Source organism: Brienomyrus brachyistius, chromosome 9 (genome assembly GCF_023856365.1).
Source record: "Brienomyrus brachyistius isolate T26 chromosome 9, BBRACH_0.4, whole genome shotgun sequence".
In the NCBI taxonomy this organism is placed as follows: Eukaryota; Metazoa; Chordata; class Actinopteri; order Osteoglossiformes; family Mormyridae; genus Brienomyrus; species Brienomyrus brachyistius.
This window is the reverse complement of record NC_064541.1, coordinates 22515542-22534720: the sequence shown is the minus strand read 5'-3', so window position 1 is coordinate 22534720 and position 19179 is coordinate 22515542. Positions and strand designations below refer to the sequence as shown.

General features: G+C 47.4%; 1 protein-coding gene across 5 annotated transcripts; it reads left to right on the top strand.

The window, feature by feature from the left end:
* Window positions 1-141: 141 nt before the first annotated feature.
* On the top strand, window positions 142-18961 carry clcn1b (chloride channel, voltage-sensitive 1b). Of its 5 annotated transcripts, none has more exons than XM_049026560.1 (23): window positions 142-524; window positions 5977-6199; window positions 6462-6593; window positions 7095-7223; window positions 7483-7616; window positions 8251-8328; window positions 11166-11244; window positions 11868-11993; window positions 12210-12294; window positions 12482-12583; window positions 12744-12828; window positions 13039-13194; window positions 13952-14021; window positions 14168-14278; window positions 14398-14611; window positions 14706-14839; window positions 15216-15388; window positions 15563-15644; window positions 16213-16292; window positions 17112-17156; window positions 17261-17365; window positions 17639-17725; window positions 17951-18961. In XM_049026560.1, the coding sequence occupies exons 1-23, from the start codon at window positions 474-476 to the stop codon at window positions 18305-18307; spliced, it is 2838 nt and encodes a 945-aa protein (XP_048882517.1). In that variant the 5' UTR covers window positions 142-473; the 3' UTR covers window positions 18308-18961. The 5 variants fall into 5 exon arrangements, with proteins under 5 accessions (XP_048882517.1, XP_048882515.1, XP_048882516.1 ...); XM_049026558.1 differs by lacking the exon at window positions 142-524 and adding an exon at window positions 2085-3133; XM_049026559.1 differs by lacking the exons at window positions 142-524; window positions 11166-11244 and adding exons at window positions 2085-3133; window positions 8614-8692.
* Window positions 18962-19179: the final 218 nt, after the last annotated feature.

Sequence of the window (19179 nt, the reverse complement as noted above, 5' to 3'; positions counted from 1 at the left end):
TCAACGGGGGCATGTTACAAAACCTCGGGGGGGGTGGGGGGGGGAGCAACTGTCACATGGGCCTGCGTCCAACAGACCCCTGTCACGTGGGGGCAGCCCTGAAGGTGCATCGCTGCTCGTGAAGCTCCCCAACCCCCCCTCCACTACAAAACAAAAAAATTAACTGCAGTTGAGGTCTTCATGTGTTGCCGAGGACAACCAGAGTGCGTCCCCCTGTTGTTCATGTGAGCCCGTAAGTGTGTGAGCTGCCTTTCTAATAAAGGAAACCGCCGCTCTGGGCCGGGCCGGGCCGCCTCGTCACTCACACGTGCGGGGGGTCCAGGGGGCTCGTGGCCGGCGCTGGATCTACAGTGGGGCGTCGCCGCCACTGGTTCCGTCGCCAGGGGCCAGTTAGTGAACGTCGTGTGCTCTGCAGCGGGTGGAAATGCTGAGGAGGGCAGCCGGTTTATTTTTGGGTCAGTGACAGCGCGTCAATGGCTGCAGATGTACCGCAAAGGAAGGCTCTGAGATACCAACAGACCCTGGTCAGTCCCTGCGCTCCGGCGCCCTGCCGCCGTGCTGCTCGCCTGTGCTCCTGCTGCCCGCATGGTCCCTGGCGGCACCGCTGGCTTCCCCACCCAAAGCGCCGGAGCCCTGGCTCGAGCTCCCGACTCGCCCCGACCCTGCTCCTCACAGCTGCTCTGTCAGTCAGCCTCCCGTTCGTGCCTTTCGCTACCTGTGCTCTGCATGGAGAATGGCTCCAGCTTCACCCGACACTCGGATGCATAACACTGCTTTGGCTTGTCGTCCTGCCACTCATCCTGATGTCAGACCTGACTTACGCACTTTATTTATACCTAACCAAGTCTGATAAATCTTCTAGAAGCTATAAGCCTGATCTAACAGTATATAAATCCAGTTTCAGCATATCCGGTGTGGATAAGTAGAGTACACTACCAGTTTCACCAGTTTATAGTGCATATGTTTTCCCACTTCTACTACATGTGAAAAGATACATGGCTACTATTGTCTCTGAATTTGGTCTTCAGGCGATATGTAATGTGTGTTCTTGAAAAATCTTTAAATCCGAACCGGTTTCGCGATGACCTGGAATGTAAAAACAGACGTGTAAACGCAGCCCAGCAGAGATCCTGAAAGATGACACAGGAGTGACATTTGTGGTGCGGAGTAGTGTGGGAAGGGCACGATTAAAGAGGGGCAGCGATAAAGACCTCAGGTAGAGCACAGGGGCAGGCTCAGCTAGGATATCACAGCGGCCAATCGATGTGGGGAATTCTGTGAGGGAACTCGCATGGGGATTCGGGGCTCTTGTCTCGCAGGCTGGATCGGGACAGATGGGCACCAGAGAGAGTTCTGGTTACGAGGGGGGGTGAGAGAAGGTCTCAGGTTATCAGAGTGAGCAGACCCCGGAGGTGCCGAGGAGACCCCAGATTTACGTGTCAATTTCTTTGCTGAGTCACAAACCCACCAGACTGATTTTTTTTTTTAAAAGGTGATTTTCGGCACAGCATGTGACTGACACCGGTGTGGACACTTACCGGCTATTTTTAATAACATTAATTAACTTTGCTCAGTGGGAGGGATCATAACATGGCTAACAGGTTGAGAGGGGAAATTTGGCTGTCTCAGAATTGACAAAATAATGATTGCCGCATTATCGATCTGATCAATTTTGGACCTGTCAGCCATGATCTTGAAAAATCAGCTGGATGCAGAGATGGACTCCTTGGGAGGTCAGTTCACTGGGGAGTGGAGTCAGAGGGGCTGTGACTGTGAGCCTTGTGGTGTGCATATCGCGTGGGGAACAAAGAGGAGGGGATTTTAAATGTCGAAATTAGCAGCGAGTAATCTGGCTGCGAGCGTGATGTGAAATAAGTCTCGGATTTAAGGCTGACATGCCAATATGTCCCGGAGTGCTGTTGGCGCCCTGTGGATTTTGGTTTCCCCGGAAGTCATCTAAGGAACAATTAAGCTTGTACGCACAGCTTCCCGCAGCTCCGAGCTGGCAAAGCAGAGGGGCATTAAGGGGGCAGATGTGGAGATAAAACCTGACAGTGAGAGGTCGCTGGTGGCGGAGTTGGCGAATCGTGTGAGGATGTGCTTTAATAGTCACTTAAACACCAGCAGCGGCAATGCAGACAGCTTTGGTGGCGACTGTCTGCACCTTTTTAATCCACTTTTGGATGAGATGTGACTGTTTTTCTTTTTTATTCCAGTGGGAAGGTGCCTTAGGAGCAGGAATGGATGACGCCATGATTTTCAGGATGCATAAAGATGGCAGGATAGACTTGGAGAAATAAGAAGGGATACAAAGATAAACAGAGAGCGAGAGAGAGAGAGAAGCGTGTGGAAAAGTGTGTCAGTGAACATTGGGTCACACTGAAGCTATATATAACGCAGCGTTGGGTTACAGCGAGTGGGTAGTGTTGGGGGTCGCGGGATGAGCTGGGCAGGGCTCCGGCAGCAGTTGTAGGAGGTGTGGAAATGAAATATTGTAGCGAGATGTGATAGGAATATAAGTGCAATATGAAAATAGAATTTGAGTCAATTGAAAGCTCACAGCTACCACACGAAGGCATTGTGAACGTAACCCTTGCTTAATTAGCCTGGCCAAAGGCCACACTGCAGTGACACACGTTCATTCACACCGAGGTTTTACCCACACAGCTATGCTGACGCACCGCACTGTGTGGTAAAGCAGTGCTGCAGTTGGATGAGGCTTTATAATCAAAATAAGCAAGGGCTTAATGTGACAGGCCTTGGGATAAATTCTCTGAATTAAGAGCTGCTGACATGTAATTGTCAACCCGGACTGCTTGCATCAACAGCCCCCAAACTCCACCAGGTCCCCCTGGGTTAGGCTTCTCATGCTGCTTGTCCCATCCTGTGTGGGTCACGATGATACTGTATCACCCCCCACCCCCACCCACATGAAAAAAGGCAGGTACAGTTTGGCTAATTAGAATTGACGGATAAAAAGCAGAGATTTGGTGTGATTAAGTGCCAGAGTAGGAGTGAGACGGGACAGGGAAGAGGGGACCAAAGAATCCCGAAGTGGACCAATAGACGCGGGAAGAAGATGAACGAACAAATCGATACAATTGAAAAGGTGATGAATTTAGACCAAGTTCCGGTAAGACTTAATATCTGCAGTCGTCTCTGCGGAGGTCTCCATGTCGGCAGCATCACCTGAATGCTCTCGGCAGTGTGTCACCTGCAGATGTGCTACTCGGTTTCCAGTTGCTTCGCGCTGCATTCTGCCGTCCAGGCGCTTGTGTCTCTGCGTGCGGCTCGGGATGATGGGCTGCTTCTTCACCGTTAAGATCGGAGTTTGTGCGTACACTCGCTCGCACACATGCCCAAACTCCTGCCTGAGAACCTCCTCGCCGTCCTTCACTGTTCGGGTCAGATTTTATCATGATCCCCGCTATATTGTGGGCATTGACAGACACGAGATCACATGGGTAGCACCCGCTCGCCAGCACGGGGGACCTAAGAATTTGTTGTTTTTTTTTAATTAACTCTCAAAGTCAGTGCGTCCTTTACCTGTCAGGCACTCTCAGTTTCCTTCTAACTTCCCTTCTAATCCACTTTGCTCCTAACTCTGACTGTCAAGCAGCATCTCTTTCCCCACTTAGTGAAATCTGTTTGCGTGCATCGCCCAGCTACGTTGAGGCTGGATTCTTGCAGCCGATGGTGTTTATTTCATTCCTGGTTACCATGCTTCTCTGCCTTTATCAGAACAGTAAGGGAAGCCAAAGTGCCCAGTGCAGCTACCTGGCGGTTGGAGGCATTCCGAACGTTAAACGCCGGGAAACTGTAAATCACTCTCCAAAAGAGAGCGAGTGTTTCACACGCTGTCTGCCTGATTCATTAGCTTGCTGTAGTTAAGCATTGACGTGATTTGACAGCAGCTTACGCAAGCAGACCTGTTTATGTCTGTGCTTCTTTGTCCTGGTTTTTATAACAAGCATCCATAGGTATTCAAATGTCCGTTTTTAATCGTAGATAAATTCCGGTATCATGAATTTTTATACTTGTCCCAGAATACAGTGTGGAAAATGGATGGTTGGATGGATTGTATTGCAATAATTAATAGCTTTATGGTTTTAATCGGATCATGTTTCAATTTTCACAATAAAACGCCACTGTGATCATGGCTGCATATTTGAATATATCCCCCTGTAATTTATTATTACAGGGATTCAGTTGATATTAGCACGCTGAAAATGTTAAGCTAAATCCTTGGCTACATCGGATCTCCATTGGTCCAGACCATCATCAGGGCCCTTTGTGTTCCCAAACTCTCATTCACATCCGCTTCTGGGGCTCAGCAGTGCCTCGACAGTCTTGTGATATGTGTTACAGGAAATCTTCTGAAGTATATCATCTGTCTTCGTATCACTTTCAGCTGCATTTCTAAAGTATATCATCTGGCCACTGTATTTTTTCGTCAGCTTCTTCATTTTTATCAACTTTAACTGCGTAATATATGACGCCTGGCCCTTCTCTCTGGCTGTGATTGATACTTCCCCTATGGTTAATGTTTAATACCGACCTTGTGTTAAAGTCAGAGTAACGGGGACTCAGCGGGAGTAACACTGGTGTACCCAAACACAGCATGCCCAAGGGGACTACAGCACGGGAGGTCGGTATGTCTACCTATCGCTTAATGCCACCTAAGAGCCTTTGCATTACGCCTGACTTAGTTGACAAAGGGCCGATACCATATTCAATGCATTTTACAAGCCGTCAACTATTTATGCAGCGCTGCGACATTTAGCATCTTGAATTTGCAACCCTGGGGTCCCATTTATCGCTGGATTGCTTGCAATCCCAGCAGTTCCACGTAGCTGTTATGTCACCGGTTATTTTAACATCTGTATCGCAACCCAGTTGTCACGGTAGAAGAGCGTGATGCTGACTCGCAGCCATGTTTTTCTGAAGGGACTAATCATTTGTTTTAGCCATCAAAGAAGCGGCACGTGTGGCTGATCGGCACGAATAATAGCAATGGCGGTAACGAGAGAGAGTAACTGCGGCAGTAACTCACATTGAGTTTGAGAACCAGTTGTTTCATCTTAGCAGTTTATTCATACAGTGCACTGCTGACTGGGGCCCGGCGGAGAACAACACGTCAATTGTTTTTTATTCTGGTTCAAGGTTAGAGCTTTAGAACTCACGTCTGAAGACTCAGCCAATGGCTGCAGGATCGGCCAGAGATCCGGCACAACGTGGTGGCCAGTGGCAGGGCCGGGGCCATGAAGGTCATCCGGCCAGTGCCTCCGATGCATCCGGGGGGTGGGGGAGGCGTTCGGATGTTGGAGGCAGCACCGTTTCCTGGTAGCGAGATTCGAGGTGGCAGTCTGCATAAAGACCGCCTTCGTGCAGGATGGTGTGTGAGAGTTCAGAGGCACGGACGGATCATATATATAGGTGTAAGCGTAAATATATCCATTAGCGGCATGTATTAATGTATTAGTGCTGTGCTGCTGAGAGCAGGGGGATGGAATGTGCCCCTGTGAGTGCTTCCCCAGCTGCCTGGCCCCGTGCCAGCCAGGACTCGTCCCCCCGAACCCGAGTTTCCGCTGCCGCTGTCCTGTTTCGCCTATTTCTGTCTGCCCGTGTTCTTGCTCTGAGTCTCAGGCACACTGGCTCACTAATGCAGGCAGCTCATCATGCCTGCATTCTCATACCCCACCCCTCCCTGCCTATGCCCCACCCTTCCTTACCATGTCCGGCCCCCTTACCACCACCACCCCACCCCCCCAGCCCCGCCTCCCCCCGAGTATTGAATTGCAACCAGCAATGTCTGTGTTAAGATCAGCTGAACAGGAGCATTATTGATGCGGAAATGAGGAAAGTTAGGAATTAGGAATATGAACTGTAGGCATGTGCTTAGCGATATGGATTGTTTGTCATTTCTGAGTACTAGTCATGGTGATCGGCTGGTAACTAGCATGCCCCCACCCCCAGCTTTATGGTGAGTACAAGGAGCAGCTAGGCAGTGGGGCTCAGAGGGAAGCTGCCACTCGGCTGCTGACAGAGAAGCAATGGGGGGGACATGTGGGGGGGACGCCCACGGCACCGCTCGCCCCCAGCCACCCCCAGCCTGTCACCATGGAGACAGGAGCCCCATCTCCAGGACTCAGCAACACCCCCCCAGCGAAGAAGCCGCAGCCGTACTCCATGTGCCGAGGTGAGTCCCTGCCCACTGACCCCTGACCTTCAGGTACTGTAATTAGCAGAAAAGCCATTGTTACATACTGTACTGTGTAAGTTAATTTGTCTTCCATTAATCACATTCTGGGCTCAGTATTATGGCTCTTATTGAATCCCCATGGAAAAACAAAATCGACGTTGAAAAATGCCCCATAAGTCATTGTGGATCGTGATAAACTCACCTATTAAAATATCCATGATGAAACAAATTGAGGGATTGATGATTAACCATTTGGCAGAGTGTGTGGCGCGGATACAGAAGTACCTCATCACCAAACTGGGAGAGGACTGGATCTTCCTGGTTTTGCTGGGCTTCACCATGGCTTTGGTCAGCTGGTCCATGGACTACGCCAGTGCCAGGAGTCTGCAAGGTACCATGGTATCTAATCCATGCGCAGGGCATAATGGGAGATTTGCCCCCATCTTTGGAAGATCTTGGCATGAGGATTTCAACACATGGCATAGATGGTTAAACGCTTGCATGCTTAAGATGTGGGGAAATCCTCCTCCTTTGGGCTGGATGAGCTGGTCCCAGTTGCTCTAGTGCTAAATTCTGGGGAATAATGAGTGATACCCCCTTCCTGTTTCAGTAGTTACTGCCAGATGGCAGCTATGTAGATAAAAACAAAAAACTGTGACTTGAAGGTCGCTCCACTCTTAAGTGGCAGGGTCAGGCCCTGATGTTGGACCTTTGAGCACCGGTATTTCCCCTGAATGCGACATGTAGCTGTTTAAAGGGTATAATGCGTGACCTATTTGGTATAAAAATAAAAGCAATACATCCACCCTTTGAATAAAAAGGCAGTGGGCCTTGCAGTGGGGGAAGGGGAGCGTGGGATGCTCGCTAACGCCCCCTCCTGTCCCCTTCGCAGTGTATAAGTGGATGTACCGGGAGCTGCGGGAGAACGTGCTGCTGCAGTTCCTAGCCTGGGTCACCTACCCCATGGTCCTCATCATCTTCTCCTCCCTCTTTTGCCATCTGGTCGCACCCCAGTCTGTCGGTGAGCTCTGGCTGGGACCCGACACCACCTCCATCCGCCGTCCCATTATCTTGCGCTCTTTGTTCCTGTCTCCTTGCCCTGCCCCCTGTCCTCTCTCTCTGTCAGTCTGAGCGCGCTCATTAGTTCCCGATGACACAATGTAAAGGCCACTTAGTCACACAGTGCCACTTTCTGATTAATCTTCTGCTATGTTGACCATTTAATACATTAATTTCCTTAAATTTCTTCAAGGTTGCACTCTTTCTGCTCCCTCTGTCAGGCTCAGGAATCCCAGAGATAAAGACCATCCTCCGAGGGGTGATCCTGAAGGAGTACTTGACCCTCAAGGCCTTTGTGGCCAAAGTGATTGGCCTGACAGCCAGCCTGGGGAGCGGCATGCCCCTGGGCAAGGAGGTGGGCTGCTGCTGCTGACATCATCACGCTCGCTCCCCACCTGACCTCTCCGCAGAAGCATGACAGTGAGCCACTCAGTCTGAGTGTGCTCTTTACTCTCATGCTTATATGGCAAAATAGTTCACAGGAAAAACATCCTATAAGAAAATTCTGTGCAGTTTTGTAGGTTTGAACTACTACCCTCTTACAGAACCCTGACATAATGGTTACACAATCCCAGTTTTCATTCTCCCAGTTATCCCATAGATCTGGGTAGCTATCCATCTCTTGCTCTTATTCACCCGTTGCAATATCTGCATTATGTTTATTTTGCACTTATATATATCTTATATGGCGGCTTTGTATTTGTATTTATTATTATAGTTATAATTGCATTTATTGTCTTACTTACTAAGCACCCCAATTTGTGTTTCGTTTGGGTGTTTAATTTGTGTTACGTTTGGTGTTTAATTTGTGTTACGTTTGGTGTTTAATTTGTGTTTGCTGGTAGCTGGATGAACATACAGAGAAAGATTTTCATTGCATAGTGTAACTGTTTTCTGTCCGCATGACTCCTGAATCTTGAATCGTTTCCCCTGACACCCCCCTCCCTATCCATCTATTCATCCATCCATCCATCCATCCATACATGCAGGGTCCCTTCGTTCACATCGCCAGCATCTGCGCCGCCGTGCTCAGCCGATTCATGTCACTCTTCTCGGGTGTGTATGAGGTAAGCACGGTCCAGCCAGTGTCCAAAACCCATGAATCCCAGTTGCGCTCAACTCGGATGTGCCCTTTTCCAGATTGCATCCACTGTTTGGCTTGACATGGTTCCTCTGTGTGTCTGTTAACGAAGGCTGTTTTTTCCTAACATGCAGTGACTCCTCTAGCTCTGCGAACCCCTTCGAATTAATGTATGATAATAATGCCTGGCATGTATATTAACAATATTCCCATGTCTGTCTCTGCACCTCTGTCCCCCCCCCACCCCTCCTTGTTTGGACCCCCACACCAGAATATGGGCCACAAACAGGACCTGTTAATTTGTGCGTGTGCCGTGGGAGTGGCCACCTGTTTCGCTGCCCCTATAGGAGGCAAGTCAGAACTGTATCTCCCAATATGAACCTTGTCCACGTATGCTGTGCATGATGGGAGACTGAGTGTTTTGCTTTTTCTATGTGGTTCCTGCTTGTCTGGCCACGCTGCTCTTTGCCGTGATATAGAACTACAGGAAGTGACACGCTAATAGGAATACTAGCGGAACAGGGAAGATCTCAGGCAAGTGTGTGCAGCAGTTAAAATGAGCTCATTCACAACAGAGTCCAAGGGTCTCATTTATCATCCGTGCATACAAACATTTTTACGTATAGAATGGTATTTATCAACTTCTTCCTATATTTCCAAAGATTCCAAAGATCATTTGTGCACACGAACCTGTAGTGGCAGAGAACCGTGGCTGAAGCCAAGCTATCGGCACATAAGACACTCACAGGCTCAACCTTGATGGACTGACAAATAGAATGTTGTATTTATGTTCACTCAAAATATGCGCAGGCAGGTCATGCTAATGACAATGAATCGTTCCAAAATGGCCACAAAAATTAATTTATCACTGGCACTAAATATATGCTTTACGTGACAACAGACGTGTCTGGCACAATTAATTTTTCGCAACATTCACTTGTTGGTCTACTGCGGCATACGACACGCATTACTTGCTGCAACCAGTTAAACGCACCCACAATGTGTTTTACCTATTTCTGATAGCCTGGGTGCTGGGTAATGGAGGTGCACTGTCAGTGTCACCATCTGGAATGAGTGCCATTACGGATGTTTCGTCCATGAGCTGTGTTACCATCCAGAGGTGACACTGATGTGGTGCTTGGGCCGCCCCCTGTGGCATGGACGTGGGTTCTGTGGGCTGTGATCCTTTTTTGGTGGTCATTTTCATATTGAACCACTTCTTCCCCATCTCTGCCATCTTCTAACTACAGGTGACAACATTAATTGCATGTATCACCTGTCCCTATGTTAGATCCTTCTCCTTCTTTGACAGGCCTCTGCTAAAGCTGCCATACAAAAAAGCCTGTTTTTTTCTTTTCTATTACGTCCAGCAACCCTTCTACCTCATTTTTGGTGAAGTTGTGTTTTCCATCCCCCTTTGCGTTTTTTATTTTTTACTTTATTTCTTAATACCAAAATACAGTTACAAAATAACAATACGAGCATATAGCAAAAAAATATATTACAGACAGGCATAAGGGGAAATGGGTAAGTGGGATATATTTCTTCACAGTTTCCATTTCTGAAACACGTTACCCAATTGTGCTTCATATGCTCATATATGGTTCATTGAGGGCATTTCATTTTTAAATTAATCTTTTTAAATTAGTGTTACCATGTGTTTGTGTGCACGAGTGATAAATGCCAATTTGCCTGTGCATACTAGCGATTCGTACGCACACATTTAGGAACTGTACTACGCACACTCTGGTAAATGAGAGGGCAGGTCAGCCTGGTTTGATGGCAGCTGGTATCAGAATGATGGATGCATCTCGCAACAGATCCACTGATATACAGTGGCACTGAGATCAGGTGTGAAAGGGCAGAAACATATAGCTACCTCAGATTGTTTGTTTTTAAAGCCTTTATTGTCATTGTACAGGTAGCAAGTACAAATTTAATCTTGTTCTCCTATGAGACAACATACCTACAGGAGAGAGTAAAACTTGAGGTCAGAGCACAGGGGCAGGCAATGTTCCAGCACCCCTGAAGCAGTTGTAGGGATTATGGGCCCAGTAGTGATACGATTAGTGTTGAAGCCTCAGGATTTGAACCTGCAACCTTCTGGACAAAGCCACAGAGCTGTACTCCTCTCCGCCATCATCATCCTAGGAGGAGAGCCAGGGAAGAGATGCTGTTGGATGACAAAGTACACTGGTCCTGGCTTTACTCTGATTACAGGGCATGCCAGGAAATGTTTAACTATTGCAGACACTCACATAAGTGTGCAGAATTCCTAGGGGTCTATTTATAAGTTTATAAGCTTGTTTGTTGACACGATAGAGAAGGAGGATTTGTCAGAGCATTCAGTTCAATCAGAGCTGGTTCTGAATCCTCGTGGTCCACCCTCAGTCCGCTACACACTTCGTGCCCAGCGGCCTTCCTGTTCTGCTTTGCGCTCTGCTCTGCTGTCAGTGAATGCAGTTTATGAGCACAGGCTCCCGCTCGCTGCTCTTCATTGATGATCTCTGCCACTGGGACAACGACACAATCTGTAACCCTTATATATTGATGCTGGCTTTCTTTCTGACCGACACACATGCACTATGTGTTCATTTTCATCCTCTGCCTCTGTGCGGAGTCCTGTTATATTTTGCTTGTTACTTATAATTCTCTCGTATGATGTTATCTTACAGTGTCATATTTTTCTATCCTGCTTTTCCCTTTGCACCTTTCTTCCTTCCTCCCTTCTTCCCAATCACACGGCGCTCTCTCTCTGCTGTCACTCCCTTTCCGGCCCCGCCTCCTCACCTGTGGCCCTCCCCCCTCCCCTTGCGTCAGTAGAATCCTTATGCCTACACAGACATCCTCACAGTGGGCTGCGCTGTGGGGGTGGGCTGCTGCTTTGGCACACCCCTTGGAGGTAACCCGCCCCCATGACCACCTACACTCTCTCGGGCAGTAATCGAAGTGGTCTGCTTGGCCATTCACTCACTGTTCCCTATATATGAAAATCAATGTAGTTCCTATACAAGGAATTAGCGAAACAAGATGACGATTTGGGACATAAGATGTTCTAAGGTGGAGTTTTGGCAGCTGACATTTGTGAATAGTACAATACAACAATATGATAAACTGACTATGGAAGATGAAGTGAAAATGAATATGGAAGAATTACATTTTTTTTTATTAATGTTTAAAATTAATTTGTTTATTATTATTGATGTACTTGTTATTGTTGTTGCTGTTGTTAATATTAATAACAAATAGGTTTGCAGTGCACTATTGGTATTTTGTAATTGACTATACAGTGCACTATATAGGTAATAGGAAGCGATTTTGAATAGAGCCATAAAGCCCTTTTAAACAGTTAGGCCCCTCTTTGATTCAGATGAAGGACATCAAAGTAACCTCCTTGCTCTGTGAAATTCCCCCCATCATTTCTCTGCACGTCTCCTGCGCCTTTTCACTTTTCACAGCCTCAGAATTAATTTCATCCCCCTGCACCCAGTCCTTGTCTCTCACTCTCACTTGTCTCTCCTTCAGGAGTGTTGTTCAGCATTGAGGTTACATCTACCTCTTTCGCTGTGAGGAATTACTGGAGGGGATACTTCGCCGCCACCTTCAGCGCCTTCATATTCCGAGTGCTGGCTGTGTGGAATAAAGATGCCGGTAAGATTAGGCAAACCTCGGACCTCTAGCGAGAAGCCTGCAGTTGCAGATTGTAAGCTCTTGAGACCTGTTTATTCACATTCAATGAATATGAGATTAGGGGGCGTGCTGTGGACTGTAACTCGTGCATGTCACATTCCGCAGTGAGATGATTAGAGCTATAGAAAGTTCTAGATGTATTTGTGCAGTGTGTTGTAATGCAGTGTTGTCTCTCAGTTACCATCACCGCTCTCTTCCGCACCAATTTCCGGATGGAGTTTCCCTTCGACCTTCAGGAGCTGCCAGCGTTTGCCATTATTGGGTGAGAGAGATGGCGAGAAGGAGTAAAAATGTGAGAGCGCCATGGCCACCCTCTGTTTGTACCCCAACCCCGGCCATGCAGTACTAACCGCGCAGGGCACCTGGCCTACACCTCACCGCCCTTGTCACTGTGGACGCGCCATACTCTTCCGCCATGTGCTGATAGCCATGCTCTGCTCTCCCTGCAGCATTTCTTGCGGATTTCTTGGTGCCTTTTTCGTTTTCCTGAATCGCCAAGTGGTGCTGGTGATGAGGAAACAGAACGCCCTGACCCGCTTCCTGACCAAACAGTGAGAAATGGGAGCACTCATGTGACGGCTGATTTCGGCCAACCATAACGTTTCCCTGTGAATAAATCATAGCTGTAACAACAATCATAGCTACTGCTGTCTGTGTCCCAGGTTCCAGACCCTGACCATAACTCCTATGTCTCTGCAATTTATTTTTCAGCCGACTGATTTACCCGGCCGTGGTGACCTTAGTTATCGCATCACTGACCTTTCCCCCTGGATTTGGACAGTTCATGGCCGGAGAGGTCAGAGGTCAAATTCCTCTTATAGTGTTCAGTTTTATGGTCAAACTCAGAATGAAGCTTTGCACACTGGATGCCACTTGCTGTTTGCTGGTTTGTCTATAAAATCATAGGGTAACGTGACATGTACTGTATGTGTAGACTATAATTGTAATGATAGCTCCTGCTGTTATCACCATATAACTTCTTGTATTAACATCTTTTATCCCACAGTTAATGCCAAGAGAAGCAATTAACTCCCTGTTCGATAATTACACCTGGACCAAAATCTGGGGCTCCCCTCCCCCGCCTGGCCTTGGCCGCTCGACGGCATGGCTACACCCCCAAGTCAATGTCTTTTTCATCATCATCCTCTTCATTGTCATGAAGGTACTCATGAAGTCTCTTTTTCTGTAAGTGTATCTATTAGCAAAATAGCTTTGTGATCGATGTAAAGATTAGAATAATTAATTATTAGAGGTTACACAAACCAAAAGGAAACGTTATCCAAGGCTGTACAAGATGGTCTTCCCATATAGGTGTCTGACAGAGGTCGATAGCCTCGGCAATAAACCACAAAGGATCACCTGATGACCCGAAGGACAAAACTCATCACCATAAACTGTGGATGAATGGAAACAACCTTCATCTAGCAATCTAGGGAAAAAGTCATAGTGCGAATTTATAGACGTTTGACTGTATAACATGGAAGAGAGTGAGCAGGATGATACGCGATGGAGGTGGATGAGCGATTCGGCCTGGACTCCAGCACTTATGCAAGTAGATTAGAAATAGATGGGTTGGGTTCTCCGGTAGGGGTCAGTTTTTCCATGAGGCTGAGGCCAGTAGCCTGGCTGCTCTACCAGCATATACTGACAGTTTTCAGCAGGTCCAGTCCAATATAGAACAGGCAAGATTTCCTCCCCATAGGGTTTTGTGAGTGATGAAATGAAAAGTAGAGGGTAGTTTATCTCTCTACTCACACTGTATATATATAAAAACACCGTATAAATAACTGCTGTATCCAAGAATGCCAGAAGAATATTTATTTTAAAAACAATAAGATGTTTTAAAATGAGTCTGCTTTACTCTGTTTGCCAGTGTCAGCTGTGAGTCGCCAATATTTTTATCCCTGTTCATCGTTCAGTTCTGGATGTCTGCTGTCGCCACGACGATGCCCATCCCATCAGGTTCCTTCATGCCAGTCTTCGTCTTGGGTAAATACTGAAAATGAATCATTTTTTCTTTATCGTTGAGATGAAGCTCAACTACAGTGTGTATGTTTAGGGTGAACGTGTGCGTTTGATGTGCTTGGGAAGTGCAAGGCTTTGCCATGTGTTTGTCTGCCTACCGTCTGATCCAGGAGCAGCATTTGGCAGATTAGTGGGTGAGGTCATGGCTACCCTCTTCCCCAATGGCATCCTCTTTGATGGCATAGTGTACCGCATCCTGCCAGGAGGATATGCAGTCATCGGTCAGTGTCTAAGCCATCCTGAGTGCTGTCCCTATCCCTACTCGCCTCCTCACTGATGGTCCTCCGTTCCATTTCTCCAATCGTTCTTTTTTCCTCTTCCACCTCGTCCTCCCCTCCAGGGGCTGCTGCCATGACGGGCGCTGTCACCCATACGGTGTCCACAGCGGTGATCTGCTTCGAGCTGACAGGTCAGATCTCTCACATTCTACCCATGATGGTGGCTGTCATTTTGGCCAACATGGTGGCCCAAGGGTTGCAGCCCTCGCTGTACGACTCCATCATTCAGATCAAGAAGCTGCCTTACCTCCCAGAGCTGGGATTGGGGCACATCAGGTAGGGCAGCGCAGTCCCTGGACTGGGCGTTTAGGTACAGCATTTCACATTCATGTGTCCCTCTGTTGTAACTATGGTCCAACTTTTTTCACAGCAAGTATAACATCTTTGTGGAAGATATTATGGTGAAGAAAGTGAAGTTCGTTTCCTCGCGGTCCACATACAGAGAGCTTAAAAGTCTGCTGCAGTCCACATCACTGAAAACTCTCCCGCTGGTCGAATCAGAGGGTAAGAGAAATGCACTTGTTATTCTCTGCTGAGGGAATTTTTGCCCTTTTTCCTTGAAAATAAAGGTGAATGCTCCCGTGGCGTGACACACTCATAACGAAAAGTCAAAGGAAAGAAAGCAGGAATGTTACAGGACGAACCGCTGAGCAATAGCATTTAAACTGCTGCTGTTGACTATAAGAGGTTGTTTCCAGAGAAACTGAAAGTCTGTGGAAGAATGTTTTTCATGCAAGTTTTTAGGCTGTGGTATGGTAAGGAACATAAATACATTTATATGAATGTAGTAACTTGGGCCAAAAAAACATCAGCTATTCTATATAAATTTTGCTGCTCTCATAGGTGATCTGTTTTATCATGCTCCTTTTCTTTTTTTTAGATTCAATGATCCTTCTGGGCTCGGTTGAGACGGCAGACCTTCAGGTGATCTCTGATTGGTGGCTCTCAAATGAGCGCAGGCTCCTCTGCCAGGGCCGAGGACTGGCTTCCAGGGTCAGCTGGGAATCATTCGCCTTCGTGGACGAGGAGGCAGGGGAGGAGACGAGAGACCGGGTTTGTGACACATTCGGGAAGAAGCTGTGTTTATCCTAAATAGTCAGCATTCTTCACTTCAGAGAATTCCAGAATTTTCAACAGCTGACGCCTAGAATTCTAGAAGCAGATACAATACGTCCGCCAAGTTAGCCTAGAGTAATCAACCTACTGAGTCATGCATTTGCTTTCCAGAGCACCTCTGTGCAGGAGGAGCAAAACGGGCCCCTCCCACCTCCTAAACCCCAGGAGCCGCTAGCTAGCCACCCGGTTCCCAGTAAGTTCCTTTATGATCTCATTGACATCCTCTTCCTGCCTGATTTAATGTTAATATTCAATATTTGCAATGAAGTGAAATGCTGCTCTTGCCAATTAATTGCAATTCTGAATTTCAGGCATCTAGTGGGGGCACTGCCCCCTCTGCCCCCACCCCCCCCCCCCCCCAATATCTACCCATCCATATAAGTAGCATATATCCATAAATGTGGACCCCTTGCATTTGAGCTTATATAAGAAATTAACTTTGGAGTCTGGGACACGAAGTGTGTGCGTCATGGTCAAAGGGGGCCCAAGATATGAGTGAACTAAATGGCTGCTTAGGGCCCAGAAACCACCAGGGGGCCCCCATCTGACCAGCCTGTGAGAATGGGAAGGAAGACAACCAATAATAGCTTGGTTGATCAAATTTAGGGCTCTGCAATGGGTTGGATTGGCCCTGGTCATGGTGTTTACAGGCATCTCTGCAATATGCATAAGTTCCTGCCTCAGAAAAGGTGTGGATAGTGTACTCATGCCATGTGACTGGCGCGGGCTTATTTCTGCTGACCTGTGACCTTTCCCTTGAGACCAAGGCCCCCCGCGGGCTCTGAGGAACGCCTTCCTGCATTTCTTCTTCCCGTGTGCAGACAGGCACAGCGATGCGCAGGTACTCCTTCCAGATGCTGGCCGCCCTTTATGGACCATTCTGCTTGTGTTGAGCCTTTGCTGAGATACTCGGATGGAGGCAGACATCCCAGTGTAGCGCGATCATACAATGAAAACTGCCTTTGGGATATTTAAACCTTACACTGTTTAAGATAAGTATGCATTACTGACTGAATAACACATATAATAAGCTTGTAATATGGATCTGTGCATATATAAATATCAATCTTCCAATTGCTTATCTAGGACAGGATCACAAGGGCCGGTCTTATCTCAGGCAGCTCAGGTCAGGGCCGGGGTACACCCAGGACAATACACCAGTCCATCACAGGATGTGAATACACACTTGAAAAACATGAAGTGCTAATTCACCATGTGTTTGGACTGTAAGAGGAAACACACATGACTCGAGGGGAACATGCAAACTTTGCACACACAGGCTGGGCGTGATGCAAACACAGTCTTTGCACCACCATGTCGCCCATATATAGACATGTATATATTTATCTGTACTTATGTTTACGTTTTATGTGTATTCCAGTGCAGCTGTTGCAATTTCAGGTTTAGATTTCATTCCTGTAATAGCAGGCAGACTGCAATATCCCCTTACTGCCACCAGATGGCACCAGAACTTTTGCATGCCATTTCAGATTAAATATCTGGCGTCGCAGAACAGCATCAGCTAGTGAGTTGTCTACAAATGCAAGTGATGAAATAGGGTTCATAGCTGCCAACACTAGTCATTGATACCCCTTTCACATTCTCTGTCTTTGTTTCTCTCTCTCTCTCTCTCTCTCTCTCTCTCTCTCTCTCTGTGTAGGCACACAGAACACCTTCTCTTGTGGATACAATGACGCCAGAAGAGGTATAAAAAAAAACCTTGAGTGGAAAATGGCCCAGTTAAACCTAAATTATTCATTGTGGGTGACATCACGGTGCCTGTATAGACCCGCTGGTTTCCATGTTCAGATCAAAGCCTGGGAGGAAGCAGAGCTGGACAAGCAAATAGACATCGAGCAGCTCCGCGTGGACCCCTCCCCTTTCCAGCTGGTGGAGAAGACCTCCCTGCACAAGGTCAGTTGTGGCCAGACAAGCGGCATGTTTAATGTGCTCCACACGCCCTTGGCATCCAGCTTTGGTCCCATCCTTCGGCCCTGGTATATTACAGATGGGCTGATTTGGACTGGAGCTGGTCTACATTAACGTGACGTAGGGCACATGTGTGGCAGAAAGACTGGAGACGAAGCTGTAGTGTAGCCTAGACCTGTTAGAACTCAAACAGTGCCCACACTTGGGCGCCACCTAGACCTCACCGGCATCATGACACTCTGTCCTTTTTACTGTCAGACTCACGCCCTGTTCTCCCTGCTGGGCATCAGTCACGCTTACGTTACCAGCATTGGGAAGATAGTTGGAGTCGTTGCCCTGAAGGAGGTATGAATCGCTCCCCCCCTTCCTCTGTAATTGGTAAGGCTTAGTATTTAATGCATCCCCATCCCCATTCCCCCCCCCCACCCCCCCCCCCACCACCGACATCCCCCTGGTCATATGATTACTCCACTGTAATTTCTTCCTTCATTTCTTTTAATTTCACCTTTTGTTTCTCTGTCAGTGTTAATTGCGTTTTTTTCCCACTCTGGCCTTTTGCCCCCCCCACAGCTCCAGAAGGCCATCGAGGGCTCCACCCGCAGTGGGGTGCGTCTACGCCCCCCGCTGGCCAGTTTCCGTGAAGCCAGTCGAAAGGCTAAGAAGCCAGCCCAGGCATCCTCTGCCCCGTCCTCCCCAAAGGACGGCTGGAGAGAGGGTTCCAGGAGAGACCCCAAGGATGGTACAGGTGCAGGGGCGGGAGGGGGCACTTCTGGTGACGGGACACCGGTCGCCGAAAGGGGACCGGTAAGTCCCCCAACATCCCCCACATCCCCCACATCCTCCTTGTCCATTGCTCTATCAGCTCTCCGACCTACCCTGAAGCGGAAGAGGGATGAGGAGAAACAGAGTGAAGAAGAGCAAATCTAGACAAGAGTAAGGTGGTCACGTGACCATGTCGTGTCAGAAAGACTAATTTTCTCTCCTTATTATTTGGTGGCTGTGTACTCATCTGGAGGTGCTTTCAAGGTCGGCGAAAACGTATGAGAGAATGCACTTGGTGCAGCTAAAGTACATAAAGAATGATACAGGGCCACCGGGGGCTTATGGGAAATGTAGTTCTATTGTGTAGTTTCCATGCTGACACTTTTATCTTATCTATAAGGTGTCTTCTCATTTTCCGTTTCTCAGGATTTTTTTCTTAAGTCTTTAACTTGCAAAAGAATGAATGGTTGATTTTTTTTTCTCTTTATTTTGATGTATGCTTTTTAAGTGCCTGTCCGTGCTTTTTGATTTACTCTAGGATGTTTTCGTTGATCAGCTCTGGCAATCGGCGTGCTTGTGAAAAGCACACGTCCACCCCGTGTATGTTTCCGTCTGTCTACGGTAGTAACTGTCAGGAATGTATGAAAAGGGAATCAGCTCTTTTGTTGTAATTCAGTTTTTTTTTGTGATTAAATCTTCATTGTAGACAATTTGTGTAAGTTAACTAATGAATGTATTTACTTAATTCAGTCAGAGATTACAACAGTTATTCATACTGATTATTATTATTATTATTATGTATAATAAATACTGAATTTATCTAGAGATTTCTCATTATTTTTTGTTACAGAAATTGAACCGTCCCAGATGTACACTTCCAAACAGTTTTGCACTGAAACACGTTTTGGGCATCCTTCTGACAGTAAGGAATAGCTAGTCTGGCAATATTTTCCAGAAACAAAAGCACGTCTTTCTGCATGTTTCTTTATTCGCTTGTTATTCTTTTGTTGTCCCGCTGGGGGACCCCCTAGGGATGG

Excerpts from the sequence above, each read along its gene's own strand:
- clcn1b (XM_049026558.1), top strand. The coding sequence starts at position 3,080 with ATGAACGAACAAATCGATACAATTGAAAAGGTGATGAATTTAGACCAA. Across the intron at positions 12,829-13,038 it reads GACAGTTCATGGCCGGAGAG|TTAATGCCAAGAGAAGCAAT; the intron begins GTCAGAGGTCAA and ends TTTATCCCACAG. Across the intron at positions 14,279-14,397 it reads AGGAGGATATGCAGTCATCG|GGGCTGCTGCCATGACGGGC; the intron begins GTCAGTGTCTAA and ends CCTCCCCTCCAG.